The sequence below is a fragment of the Mauremys mutica genome, chromosome 12, assembly GCF_020497125.1.
Source record: "Mauremys mutica isolate MM-2020 ecotype Southern chromosome 12, ASM2049712v1, whole genome shotgun sequence".
In the NCBI taxonomy this organism is placed as follows: Eukaryota; Metazoa; Chordata; order Testudines; family Geoemydidae; genus Mauremys; species Mauremys mutica.
In genome coordinates this window covers 34,019,337-34,031,332 of record NC_059083.1, presented here as the reverse complement: position 1 = coordinate 34,031,332, position 11,996 = coordinate 34,019,337, and the positions used below count along the sequence as shown (strand labels likewise).

The following is an 11,996-nucleotide window of genomic DNA, read 5'->3' as shown; positions in this document are numbered from 1 at the left end:
TCAGTGCAGAGAGAGGAAAAGAATGGGCCAGAACCAGGGAGAAGGTAGGTTCCCACTGTATGTGGGCAGGGCCGGGACCCCAGACCAGCAGCGGGCTGAGCGCGTCTGGCAGCCGGGATCCTGGCTGGCAGGAGCCGGCGGATAGAACCCCTGAGCGGCAGTGAGCTGAGCCGCTCAGCCCGCTGCTGGTCTGGGGTTCTGGCTGCCAGACCCTTCCAGCTGGGGTCCCAGCCGCAGGCCCCACTCAGCCCACTGCCGGCCAAGGTGAACAGAACCCCAGACCAGCAGTGGGCCGGCGGCATAAGATCAACATTTTAATTTAATTTTAAATGCAGCTTCTAAAATATTTTGAAAACCTTGTTTATTTTACAATACAACACTAGTTTAATTATATAATATATAGACTTGTAGAGAGAGACCTTCTAAAAAACATTAAAATGTATTACTGGCACACGAAACCTTAAATTAGAGTGAATAAATGAAGACTCGGCACACCACTTCTTGAAGGTTGCCGACCCCTGTACTAGAGTTTAATTTAAGGAGATTTACTTAGCATGTTTTGACATGAGATGTTGACAATTTGTGTTTTAACGGTTACACTTTTTAACTTTTTGAATCTGTGTCTACTGTGATAAAAGAATTGTCTGACTAAAATATTGTCTGAACCCCGCCCCAATTTCACACAACTGTGAACAATAATATTAATAACAACTGAAACTGTGACAGTTGAAATAGATAAATATATAAACATTCTTACAAATTAAGATTAATATTAATCTGTCAAAATTACATATTAAATCAAATGAATTCTGCCAAGCCTAAATATCACTCCTTAGACACGCAGTTCTGTCAGCTCATCAGGACAACAGGAAGCTGATGTCCATGTGAAGCCCCAGTGACCCCCCACACCAGCAGAGGGGGCTGATTGCAGGATCAGAGCCTTGTTGGGACATTTCTCACCAAAGCCCCCAGGGCTGGAACATTATGGGTGATCTGGCTCCAGCTCTGCAAACAGCCTGAGTCAGTTCCAGGAAGGGAAACACCCAATTGCTGCTGCTGCAGGTGGGGCATATTTCTGAGCTCAGGAAAGTGAAACTAACCCTGTGACACTGTCCAGAGGGAGCCATGGCCACAGACAACCCCGTGGAAAGTCTCCAGGAGGAAGCTACATGCCCCATCTGTCTGGAGTATTTAAAGGACCCTGTGATTATAGATTGTGGGCACAATTTCTGCCGAGCCTGCATCACCCAGTGCTTGGAGGGATCGAATACAGACGTCTCCTGCCCTCAGTGCAGAGAAACTGTGCAACAGGGAAACCTCAGGCCGAACAGGCGGCTGGCAAATGTTGTGGAAATAGCCAAACGGCTGAGTTTACAGGCAGCAAAGGGAGCAGGAGAGGAGAGGGTGTGTGGGGAACACCAGGAGACTCTGAAACTGTTCTGTGAAGAGGATCAAACCCCCATCTGTGTGGTGTGCGACAGATCCCGGGCTCACCGCGCTCACACAGTGGTTCCCATAGAGGAAGCTGCCCAGGAGTACAAGGTAGGGAATTGCTGTCAAGTTTAAGGGGTAATAACTTTGGATTTTAATTACAGGCTGATTTCACTGAAAGTTGCCTGGCACAGGTGTGATCCATCATTCAGCTCTGTAAAACCTTGTAGTGTAACCCCTCTGCCAGGCTGAAACAATAGCAGCAAGGGCCAGGTTCCATACCTAGGGGTCCCTTCCCCACAACGTAATGCAGACCAGCTCGAGCCCCCACCCAGTGACCTGGGAAAATCTTACACACACCCCTGGGCGCCTCAAGGAGGCAGTACTTCCCCTCTCGCAAGCACAGACTCTTGGTGTAGCAGAAAAGGTTTAATTACATAAGATAAACAACAACAAGCATGAAATTTGGAAAATACCTCAACTGGAGTTCATAGGTCAAACTGTGAGCAAAGACCCACCCCAGCAACTTGGGCCGTGTCCTTCTCTCTGGGCCCTTGAGTCCAGCAACCCCCCTAAATCACCCACAGTCCCAAAAGTCCCACAATTCAAAAGTCTCTGTCCCGGGTCAGGCAGCCCAGAGTTCAAGAGTCTCTTTGCAGAGGTCCCCCTCCCCAGCCTAGGTAGAAAGGGGCACCTTACGTGGTTCGGGGCCAGCTGCCCTGCCTCTTCGTGGGGTTCTGCTTCCACTAGTCGTCCCCGCAAACAGCTCAGCTCCGCTTACTCTGTGGGCTGCTCCACTCTGCCAGCTGCTTTGGTCCACCAGCTGTCCTGTGATCCGCTCCAGCCGTCCTCACGAGCTGCTCAGCTCCACTCACCCAGTGGCTGCACAAACTGCTCCACTCTGCTCTGCCAGTATTGCTTCAGGCTCCCCCACTCATCAGCACAGTGCTCTCAGCTCAGCAAGTCCAGCTCTTCAGTGATTTCAGCTCCACTCATTAGCACAGTGCTCTCAGCTCAGCAAGTCCAGCTCTTCAGTGATTTCAGCTCATAGTAGGGGAGCCCCAGTACCAGTGAATTCAGCTCAGTAACAGGCATCTAGATTCTTAAAGGTATCAAAAGTTAACTCTGACATTCCACAGTGGAGAGAGGCACAGGTAGAACTAGTGCTTCTGGCTCACACAAGAAGCCTGCACCACCAAGTACAGATACTGGCCCCCCCCCCCCTCTCTCCTCTCAATGGGTTTTGGAACCCATGTGCCCCATCTAGCAAGCGCTATCCAGCTGACAATGAAACCCCCCATCACAAGACAATTTTGTAGTTCCCCATTTACCCAATCAGGGTGACAACATTTCATTCCTCCTGCCCCAATAACAACGAAATTGGGGGCTCCCACAGCTGTGACAGTAACCATCCCATGCTGCTTTGCGGTATGCTAAGTGGGGTGGGAGTGCCCATGCAAATAACCGAAATACCAATGCAACACTTTCCGCACTCCCCATAATTTACCACCAGATGTCAGGGTGGGGCTCATCCTGACTCTGCTTACAGTAGGGGAGATGCTATCACGAAATTAATGATCTGGCAGTGTGGCGACAGAATCAGAATATCAAGTCTTCAAAGATACCTGATGTGGGAAACTTTTCTCTGCGTTTCTGAATGTTTTTCAAACTCAGCTTCCACTGCTGAAATAAGGGGCCTTTTTACACCACAGCCGGTGTTATCAATCAGTGCCATTTAAATCACACGAGCTGCAGGCCAGCCTAGGTGAGTGTGTTACCTTCAGACTGGAGAACTGACCATTTAAATATCAACACTGTTAATTATTTCGTTCCCCTGTAAGAGCGGAGAGGGAGAATTACAGCTTGGCACCATTTATTGCCAGTGACGCCTCCTTCCAGTGCCACAAGCGGGTGATGTTTGAGAGATGCCACCTCTTATTTCCCCCCAGTAAAGGAGGACCAGGCCCAGAGAACCCTGCGGAGCCCAGGGGTACATTCTACCCCATGAGGGGAGTCCGGCCCCAGAAGCCCCTTGGAGCCAATCAGCAACTCCATCCTGTTTTGAACAATGCACCATTTGAACAGATCATGGTGTCTCCTTTTGGTGACTCGTGTGGGCGGAGCTTATTTTGTGGGTGGAGCTTCAAAGACTCCAGCCACCTTTGCCCCTCCCCTGTTCTGATCTCTGCTCAATGATGAAGCTGTTTTGCTGGATGCAAAGGCTGCTTTTCCTGTCTCTCACTAGCCCCTGCTGGCTCTCTCCCTCACTGCTTCCCTGCAGCAGCACCGCGGGGTGTCACTGAACAGCTCCCCAGGAGCTCTCAGCAGCAGCTGCAGCAGCTTGGGCAGAGGGCAGGAGAGAACTCGAGGGCTAAGAGAAAAAGTGAAACAGGGAGATCTCAGCAGGTGGCACTGGGGGGCTGCCAGGGGTGTTGCACAGAGCGGGGCTGACGGGGCAGGAGCACGTTGCTGTGCTGTGTGAATGAATCACACGCTGTCAAAGGGGAAGAGAGCCCTGGGTTGTTACAGCTCTGGAGCAGTTATAATTATGGGTGGCACATTCCCCCAGACCGAGTGTTCCCTGGTCCTCACTGACCTCCAGCCACATCACAGCTTCACCCTGTGCAGTTAATGGGACTGCCCTGGCTCAGGGCTCGGCTGCTGCCTGGGGGAGGCCACATGGGAGCCTGGACAGACGGGAGCACAGTGGGGTCTTGTTCCTGGCCTGGGTCTGGGTACAGGGCAGCGAGGTGCTGCCCCAACCTCTTCACTGGCACCGGCAGGAGGGATCGTTCAGAACCTTCCCACCTGTTTCCCCTCTGGCCTGTGCTCAGTGATGTGAAGCTTTAGCTCAAACACAGGCTCTGAGAAGTCCTGAGTGTCTGCAGGGAGCAGAGCCCCTGCTCTGAGACTGGCGTCTCTGCTCCCATGAGGCCTTTGGGGCCGGCAGAGCCCAATCTACTGCCTCCTTCCAGGGTATTTTACTGCTCGTGTATGAAGTGCCAATATGGACAGTACTGTCCACCCATCGGACAGGCAGACTAATGGCTGTTTATTGCACACGATGTCCCTGCAGGAGAAACTCCAGGGAGCCCTGCGCCCTCTGAGGAAGGAGCTGGAAGAGGCCCTGGCTCTGATGTCTGAAGAGGAGGAGGAGATCACAGAGTGGCAGGTGGGTGTCCGGGTTCATTCATCCCTGAGCTCTTCCCCCTGCAGCGTTCCCAGGAATGACGGGGCCGTAAAGCTCCAGGATGAGGTTATGAACCTGCTCTGGTTGCTTGCTCCGTTGCACAGGCTTGGTGCCGGCCATGGACAGCACAAGCCTCCGGCATTTGGGGAGGTCAGGCATGAGTGCGGGAATCTCCCCGGTACCCAGATCATTGCCCTGCCCACTGCTCCACCCCCATTTGTCCTCCTCTCCCCTAAGCCCCGACCATGCGCCGCTCCTGCTCTGTCCCATGCCCGGCTCCCACTCAGCCCCCTCCCCAGAGGCTCCCTGCTCACCGTTCACTGTTGCAGCTCACTCCTCTCCCCCAACCCCTCCCCCAAGGCCCCCTTGCCTGCCGCTTGCTCCTTTCTGCTCCCTCCTGTCTTAAGGGTGACTGACGGGGGAGGGGCGGAGAGGAGCAAATGGTGGGGCCCCACACACAGCTGACAGGCAGCAAGCGGCGGGTGCTGTGGGCTTCGGGGGAAGAGCGGGAGCGAGGGCTCCTGGCGGAGCGCAGGCAGCACTCCAAAGGCAGCAGGTCTGCAGCCTGCCCCCAAAGGAAGGGGTGCTGCATCCTGTTCGGGGAAACTCAGCCTCCCCTGCCCTATGATACCTGCCATCCAGGGTGCTGGCAGCACCAGGCTGTGTCTCTGGTGGGGATCTCAGCGCAGCAGCTCCTGTAGGCGGAAGAGGGGCAGTTCCTGGACTTTGTACAGGGTGCATCTACATGGCCCCAACAACCAGCTGCAGGCTAGTCACTGAGTAATATCCAGGGTCTGGGTGGGCGTGTACAGCCTGTGCTGCTGCAGCTTCATAGCTACCAGTGCCTGAGCTAGCCAGATCAGACCTAGCTTGGGTGTGTCTACACGTGGTGCTGTCACACCTTCATTGCAGTGGGGACACCCCCTGAGTGAGCAGAGCCAGGGGCAGGTCAGTGTCAAGCCAGGCTGCGCTCGGCCGCTTCACAGCCTCTGTTGCCATCACGTGGCCACTTCATCCCAGTCACCTGCTACTGTCACTGTGACTTTACCTGTGCTTGTCTGTAGCCAGGTGATGAACCCAGGGGAAAAAGTCTGTTCAGATTCACCTGCCTCTTACAGTGAAATCCCTGCAGGGAGCGTGGGAGGTGTGAGGAAGACGCCAGAGCAAGGATGAGAGGAGAAGTAGGTGTCCCACTAGTCAGATAAAAATGGCCATTTACAAGAGCTGACGTGCTCAGAGCTGGGTGCCTCTGATTCTGCATCTGAAGCCGTATTTAGAGCCCAGTGGAAGTGGGCTGGTTTCCAGAGGACAGAACTGCAGCAGCTCCCACAGCTGCACCGGAAGCAACTGGTGCTCAGTTCCTCAGACAATAGGGATTTAGGTGCATAACAATTAACAGCCAGGTTTGAATGTGTCCGGCAAAGTGCCCAGAGAGCAGGTGGGGACAGAGCTGGCATCAGCCAACCCGCTGCTCTGTGAGCCTAGAGGGCTCCCTAAAGGCTGCGATCCCAGGGCACTGGGCACGGGGCACTCGGCCAGGCTGGATGAGGCCAAAGCCAGCCCTGACAATGCCCTGGGTGCCCAACACCCATGTGATCCCCCGAATGGCACCCAAAGGACTATTAGCACCAGCCCTAGGTCCTGAAGTTTGCAGCCCTGGGAGCAGGTTGTCAAAGAAGGAGCATCACTCACATCCTGCTGTGACGGCTCCCCTGGGTGTCTGAGTGCCCAGCACTGGGCACCCAAATGCCCCCATGGACACCCTGTGCGGCCCCCTGTAAATCTCTCCTGCACCCTCGATTTCTCCCCACTCCCCTGTGTCCATTCCCTGGCACCTGCAGTAACAGACTGTGTCTTTACAAAGCACCCTAGACAACCCCGCTATGGAACTGGCCACATGGACTCTGAACTAAAACAAACCCATTATGGTATGTTTCCCAAAGAAGTAAATCTCCTTACAAACCTGATACTGATCTAATCCCCTGCTTCATGGACAGAGGCCCAGTCTGTGTAACTCAGCATCTGGCTCACGTTTTCTCTGTGCCTTTCCTATTCTTCTATTTCAAGGGGAAAGTGCAGAATAGGAGAGAGATGATTGCAGGTGAATTTAACAAACTGCACACACTGCTGAGAGAGGAGGAGCAGCTGCTTCTGCAGAGCCTGGAGGAGGAGGAGAGGGAGACTCTGCAGAGACTACAGGAAAATGTAACCAAACTCTCCCAGCCACGCTCCTCTCTGCAGCAGCTGATCACAGAGATCGAGGAGAAGTGTCAGCAACCAGTTGTGGAGCTGCTAAAGGTGAGACGGCATCAAAATTCTCCACCCATCCTGAATTATAGCTCAGATCCCTGGGTCTGGATTCCAGCAGTTAGAGTAAATGTGTTCTGTGGTTTACTGATAAACAGAACATCCGGCTAAGAGCTCCATCAGTTCCAAAATATCCCAGTTCATGTTAGAGGGGAATTCTCCTCATGGAGCCCCAGTGAGGCCATGGCAGATTAAATGGATGATACAAGAATGATACTGAGCTGAACCCATCCCTGCTCTTACTCCAGAACATTGGACCCAACACAGACGATAAACACAGATACTGATGGGTTGGGTCCCTAGAAGGGAGAATCCTTTAGCTAAATTCCTGCCTCACCTACATAAATGAAACAATTGTTAATGCACAACAGTGTACGAGATTTTACCACAAAACAGTGAAGCCTGGGAGGGTTGATCTATTTTCTAGACGAAAGTTTGATGCCCAGAGTGAAACTCTCACAGTTTTATGCACATTGTGTTAATACAGAACATTGATTCTCTTTTTCCTTTCAGGATGTGAAAAGCACATTGAGCAGGTGTGTTTCCTGTGTTCATTGCTCTTATATTCTTGGTGGTGGTTCTGGGATGATGTGTGTACAGAGCAGCTGAGTGATGATGGGACGTTTTCTTCATAGGAGTGAGAATATGAAACTCCAGGAACCAGAAGCTGTTTCTATTGACCTGAAGAACGTGTATAAAATTTCCCTTGACATGAGGGAAGCACTGAAGAGATTCGGAGGTGAGTGGATTCTACTGGGACATTCAGCTGTGTTGTGCTGGGGAACTGGACAGAGCCTGGGACCCCAGGACACTGACAGGCTTGGAGCTGTGATAGCTGGAGGCTGATGTACTGAGTGCTGGGCAGTTTGCCTGCTACTTACAGCCACCTGCTGGTACTTGCCCAGGTATCTGACCAGGCCCCGTCACTCTGACATCCTGACCCCTCCATGGCTCAATTACTGGGTGTCCCTGAGCCAGGTGCTGTGAGGCCTGGACTGGGCTCATTGTGCTGGGAGCTGCACAGATGGGTAACGGATGACGTGTCTGTGCCTCTCTCCTGGGACATGTGAGGGCTGCGTTGTGTGGCCACTGCTCAGCACTGCCCCAGCCCCCATTAGCCAAGGCTGGCCGAGCTTTCTGAGCTGCAGGAGGGGCCAGTCTGGCTGCTGTGGTCTGACCTGGGCCGTGTGTTCCTGGGTAACAAGCTGAATCCTACGGGCCCCTCGTCTGCTCTGAGCACAGCCCAGTGTGAGGATGGGTCAGTGGTTTGCTGCTCAGTGAGTGAGACTCACTCACAAGAGTGTGACCCTGTCACAACAGCTGAGTGTGAGTTGCCCCCATTCAAACCTCTCCCCACAACCCCAGCGCGGAGACTGGGGGCAAAGGCAGAAACCTGACAGCGAGGAGGGACAGAGAAGAAACTAAGGCAGAGGAGAGGGGGGTGGGAAGGTTCAGTGAGCTCAGTCTGTGATTGTTGAACTAGCCCATTCCTCCTACCCCCGCCCCCCCCCCGCTCCTCTCTTCCCACCCACCCCCAGGAGGGGGCAGTTGAAGGGGCCAAGCTGGGTGTGTCTGTCCCGGCCGATGGAGGCTGCGCAGTCGGTGCCGGCTACAGGGCCAGGATCTCAGGGCTCCGGGGAGCAGGAACCACAGACTGTGGGGAAATCAGCTTCCTCTCTGTGACGGGCTGGAACCAGCACATCCAGGGGCGGCTCTAGGCACCAGCAAACCAAGCTGTTGCCTAGGGCGGCCAAATCTAGGGGGCGGCAGGCTGGGCCGGTGGACCTGCCGCAGTCATGCCTGCGGGAGGTCCACCGGAGCCGCGGACGACCGGACCTGCCGCAGGCATGACTGCGGAGGGGGCGCTGGTCACGCGGCTCGGCTGGACCTCCCGCAGGCATGACTGCGGCAGCTCAAGCGGAGCCGCCGGACCCGCGAACCGTCCGCAGCCATGCCCGCTGTTCCCGCGGCTCCGGTGGAGCTCCCGCAGTCATGCCTGCGGCAGGTCCGCTCGTCCCGGGGCTCCGGTGGACCTGCCGCGGGAGCTCAACCGGAGCTGCGGGAAGAGGGGACCCGCCGCGGGACCGAGGAAGGGCGGCGCAGCACACCGCGCTGCCTGGGGCAGCCTATTTTCTAGAGCCGCCCCTGAGCACATCCCTGCTCCCCTCCCCACTCGCTGGTCCCAGCCCAGCACAGTCTGTGCCCACTGGGCCCTGAACATGGCTGGGCTTTGGGCCATTCCACACCTCTGGCTCCTGAGCCTGTCGGGATCCTGAGCCAGTCAGCTCAGTGCCTCGTTCTAGGGGATCACCAGCCCCTGGGGAGCCTCCTGTCAGCCCCCCAGAAGCCCCTTCCTGGGCAGGGCCCCAGGCCCTGAGTCACTCGCTGGCTGCTCCAGGGTGGCCAGGCCCAGGGTCTCCAGCAGGGCCGTTGGTGCTGGCACCTCGCTCGCTGCCAGAGCTCCCAGCCCCTGACCCAGCCCGGCCTGTTGTCCCAGCGCTGACCCCTCCCCTGCGGGTGGGGACGCTGCTGCTCTCAATGGCTGAGCCCCTTTCTCTGCCGCTGCCTCTGCTGCTGCGCTCGCAGGCTCAGCCCGTGCCAGGGCCAATGCGGCTGCTGGGGCTGCTCCTTCCCTCGGCACCTGGGTTCTCTGTCTCTGGGGGAAATGACGGATGAATGAGAAGGGACCTGCTCAGAGACACACGCCCTGAGCTGCACCCAGAGGGCAGAGACCAGCCAGGGCCGGGCAGCAAAGTGCCACCGTGCTGGGATTAACCCTTTCCTTCCCCCCACCCCAGCAGCCCCGGCTGGTCAGTGCCACTCAACTGCCTGCGCTCTGATCCCCGGGACCAAGGTCCGGCAGCTCAGGGGAGTCTCTGGGTAAATGTGTGGGGCAGAGTAACCAGGGTCCCCGTATGCAATGGGGAAGGCCCCACGCTGTCATGCAGCCCTTAGGTGCTGGGCAGTGAGTGTTGTTATTGATACCCTGAAATGGCTGGGGCTGGTATCTTGGCAAGCATCTTGCCTCAGTTTACCCTCCTCAGCACTCCTTAAATTACACCTGACAGTCCAAAAAATCTGAGAGAAAAGTCCCCTCCTGGGGTCCCCTCCTGAGTCCAAGTAAACCCCAAAATAAAATCTTTTCCCTCACTTTGCTCCAGCCTCCAGCTCTCACTGCAGCTCCTCACTGTCCTCAAGTCAGGAGCCCTCAGTCCTTCCCAGAGCTGGGCTTGGATTAGTTGACTCCAGCCCTCCCTCCTGGAGCTGGGTCATTTCAGACGGTGCCTTTATTCTCTGCATCCACTTTCTCCAGCTGGGGGCAGCTCTCCAGGGTTCTGTCCTGCTACAGCTGCTGCTGTCGTTGTCATCTCTGGCAGCACCTCCCCCTTAGGGGAGCTCCTCTGCCTAGGACAGTGGTCCCCAAACTTTTTTGGTTTGCGCCCCCACCTCAGGAGCTGCTGTCAGGAGCTAGGCCAGGAACAGGGCCGCAATTGGGACCAGGAGCTGGGGGCCATGGCTGGGAGTGGACCCGCAGTTGGGGCTGGGAGCCGCTGGCTTCAGCCGGGAATGAAGCCATTGGTGCAGCCTGAGCTGCAATTGGAGCCAGGAGATGGGGGTTAGTCTAGGGGTGGAACCACGGTTGGGGCTGGAGATGCAACTGGGGCTTAGAATGGGACCAGAGTGGAGCTGGGGGCAAAGCAGGGCTGGGTACCATTCCCTTCCCGCCACCCATGGGGGCTGGTCCAGGCCCTGTCAGGCCCCCCAAATGTTCCTCCACACCCTCTAGTGGGTCACGACCCACAGTTTGGGGAGCACTGCTCTAGGAGCCCCTTCCAGGCTCCTTGCTCTGGTGAGCTCTCCTGGGAGCTCCTCTCCTCACCAGTTTCCTGTCCCTAGGGTCCCTTCAGCTGAGCCCTGGTTACCCTTTATCAGCCTCATTAGCTGTTTCGCTGCTGACTAGCCACCTAGGGATTTAATTACTTCCAGGTTGGTCTGGGTTGTCTCATTCTCCCTTACAGGGGCCTGTCACAGGTTGCCTGGTCCCTGACTCCCCTAAAAGGGCCAGCTCTCTTGATACATTTCCCTCCACCCCCAGAGCCAACGTGTATTCAAAGGGAGGTGTGACCATGGCTGACACTTGGTTATGTTCTGCTAGAAAAGTTTCAAACTCCAGGGAACTAAATTGGTGGCCACTTCCAGGACCTGCATGGAGCTAGGGCAAGCAGGGAGCCTGCCTTAGCCCCGGGCCCCCGCTGCGCCACTGAGCAGACTTTTAATATCCCAGGTGGTGCTAAGCAGAGCTGCCAGGGTCCCTTTTCGACCAGGCATTCCAATAAAAAAACAGATGCCTGGCAACCCTATGGACAGGTGCCAACCCTAGGTCCTGTCCACATGGCCCAGTAACACCCTGCTGAGCCAGGTACAGGCAGCCACATGCCAGCCCAGGCCCCTGGCAGGGACCCCAAACTGCCAGCTGCCATGGTCACTAACAGTGTTAACTCTGTCACGTGCCACTCACCAGGCTTAGAGCTCCGCCCCAGAACAGCTGTAACCTAGAACCAGAGCAATGCAGGGCTGGAAGGGCCCTCGAGAGATCACCTAGTCCAGCCCCCCACGCTAGGTCAGGGACTAGACTATCCCTGGCAGGGATTTGTCCAACCTGTTCTTACAAACCTCCAGTGACGGGGATCCCACAACCTCCCCTGGAGCTGGGTCCAGAGCTTCACTGCCCTGAGAATTAGAAAGTGTTTCCTCATCTCCAGCCTCGACCTCCCTTGCCGCAGATTGTGTCCATTGCTCTTTGGACAGGCCCTCGTCCTGCCCGCTGGGGCATTGGCTGTGTCACCAAGCCTGAGCATCACTGTTATTGCACTGAATGGCTGGCTGCGCTGGGCTGGCTCAGGGGGCACTGAGGGCAGCTGGAGCCTTTCACTCCCCAGTCACCAATCTCAGCCCAGCCTCAGAGTCCAGGTCCCAGCAGACAGGAGATCACATCCTAACTCACTTTAACGGCAGCCTCACCAGCCACCTCCGCAGGGAGGCCAAGGCCTGCACGGGCCGCAGGGAC

At 55.9% G+C, this 11,996-nt stretch overlaps 1 protein-coding gene across 1 annotated transcript in view; it reads left to right on the top strand.

The window, feature by feature from the left end:
* The first annotated feature begins 1,027 nt into the window (after positions 1–1,027).
* LOC123346691 overlaps positions 1,028–11,996 on the top strand; it is a 97,477-nt gene continuing 86,508 nt past the window's right edge. Inside the window, exons 1-3 of the mRNA XM_044984163.1 lie at positions 1,028–1,542; positions 4,508–4,603; positions 8,047–8,186. Coding sequence (XP_044840098.1) covers positions 1,126–1,542; positions 4,508–4,603; positions 8,047–8,186 — 653 coding nt within the window. The 5' untranslated portion in view covers positions 1,028–1,125. The remainder of the gene's footprint in view (positions 1,543–4,507; positions 4,604–8,046; positions 8,187–11,996) is intronic.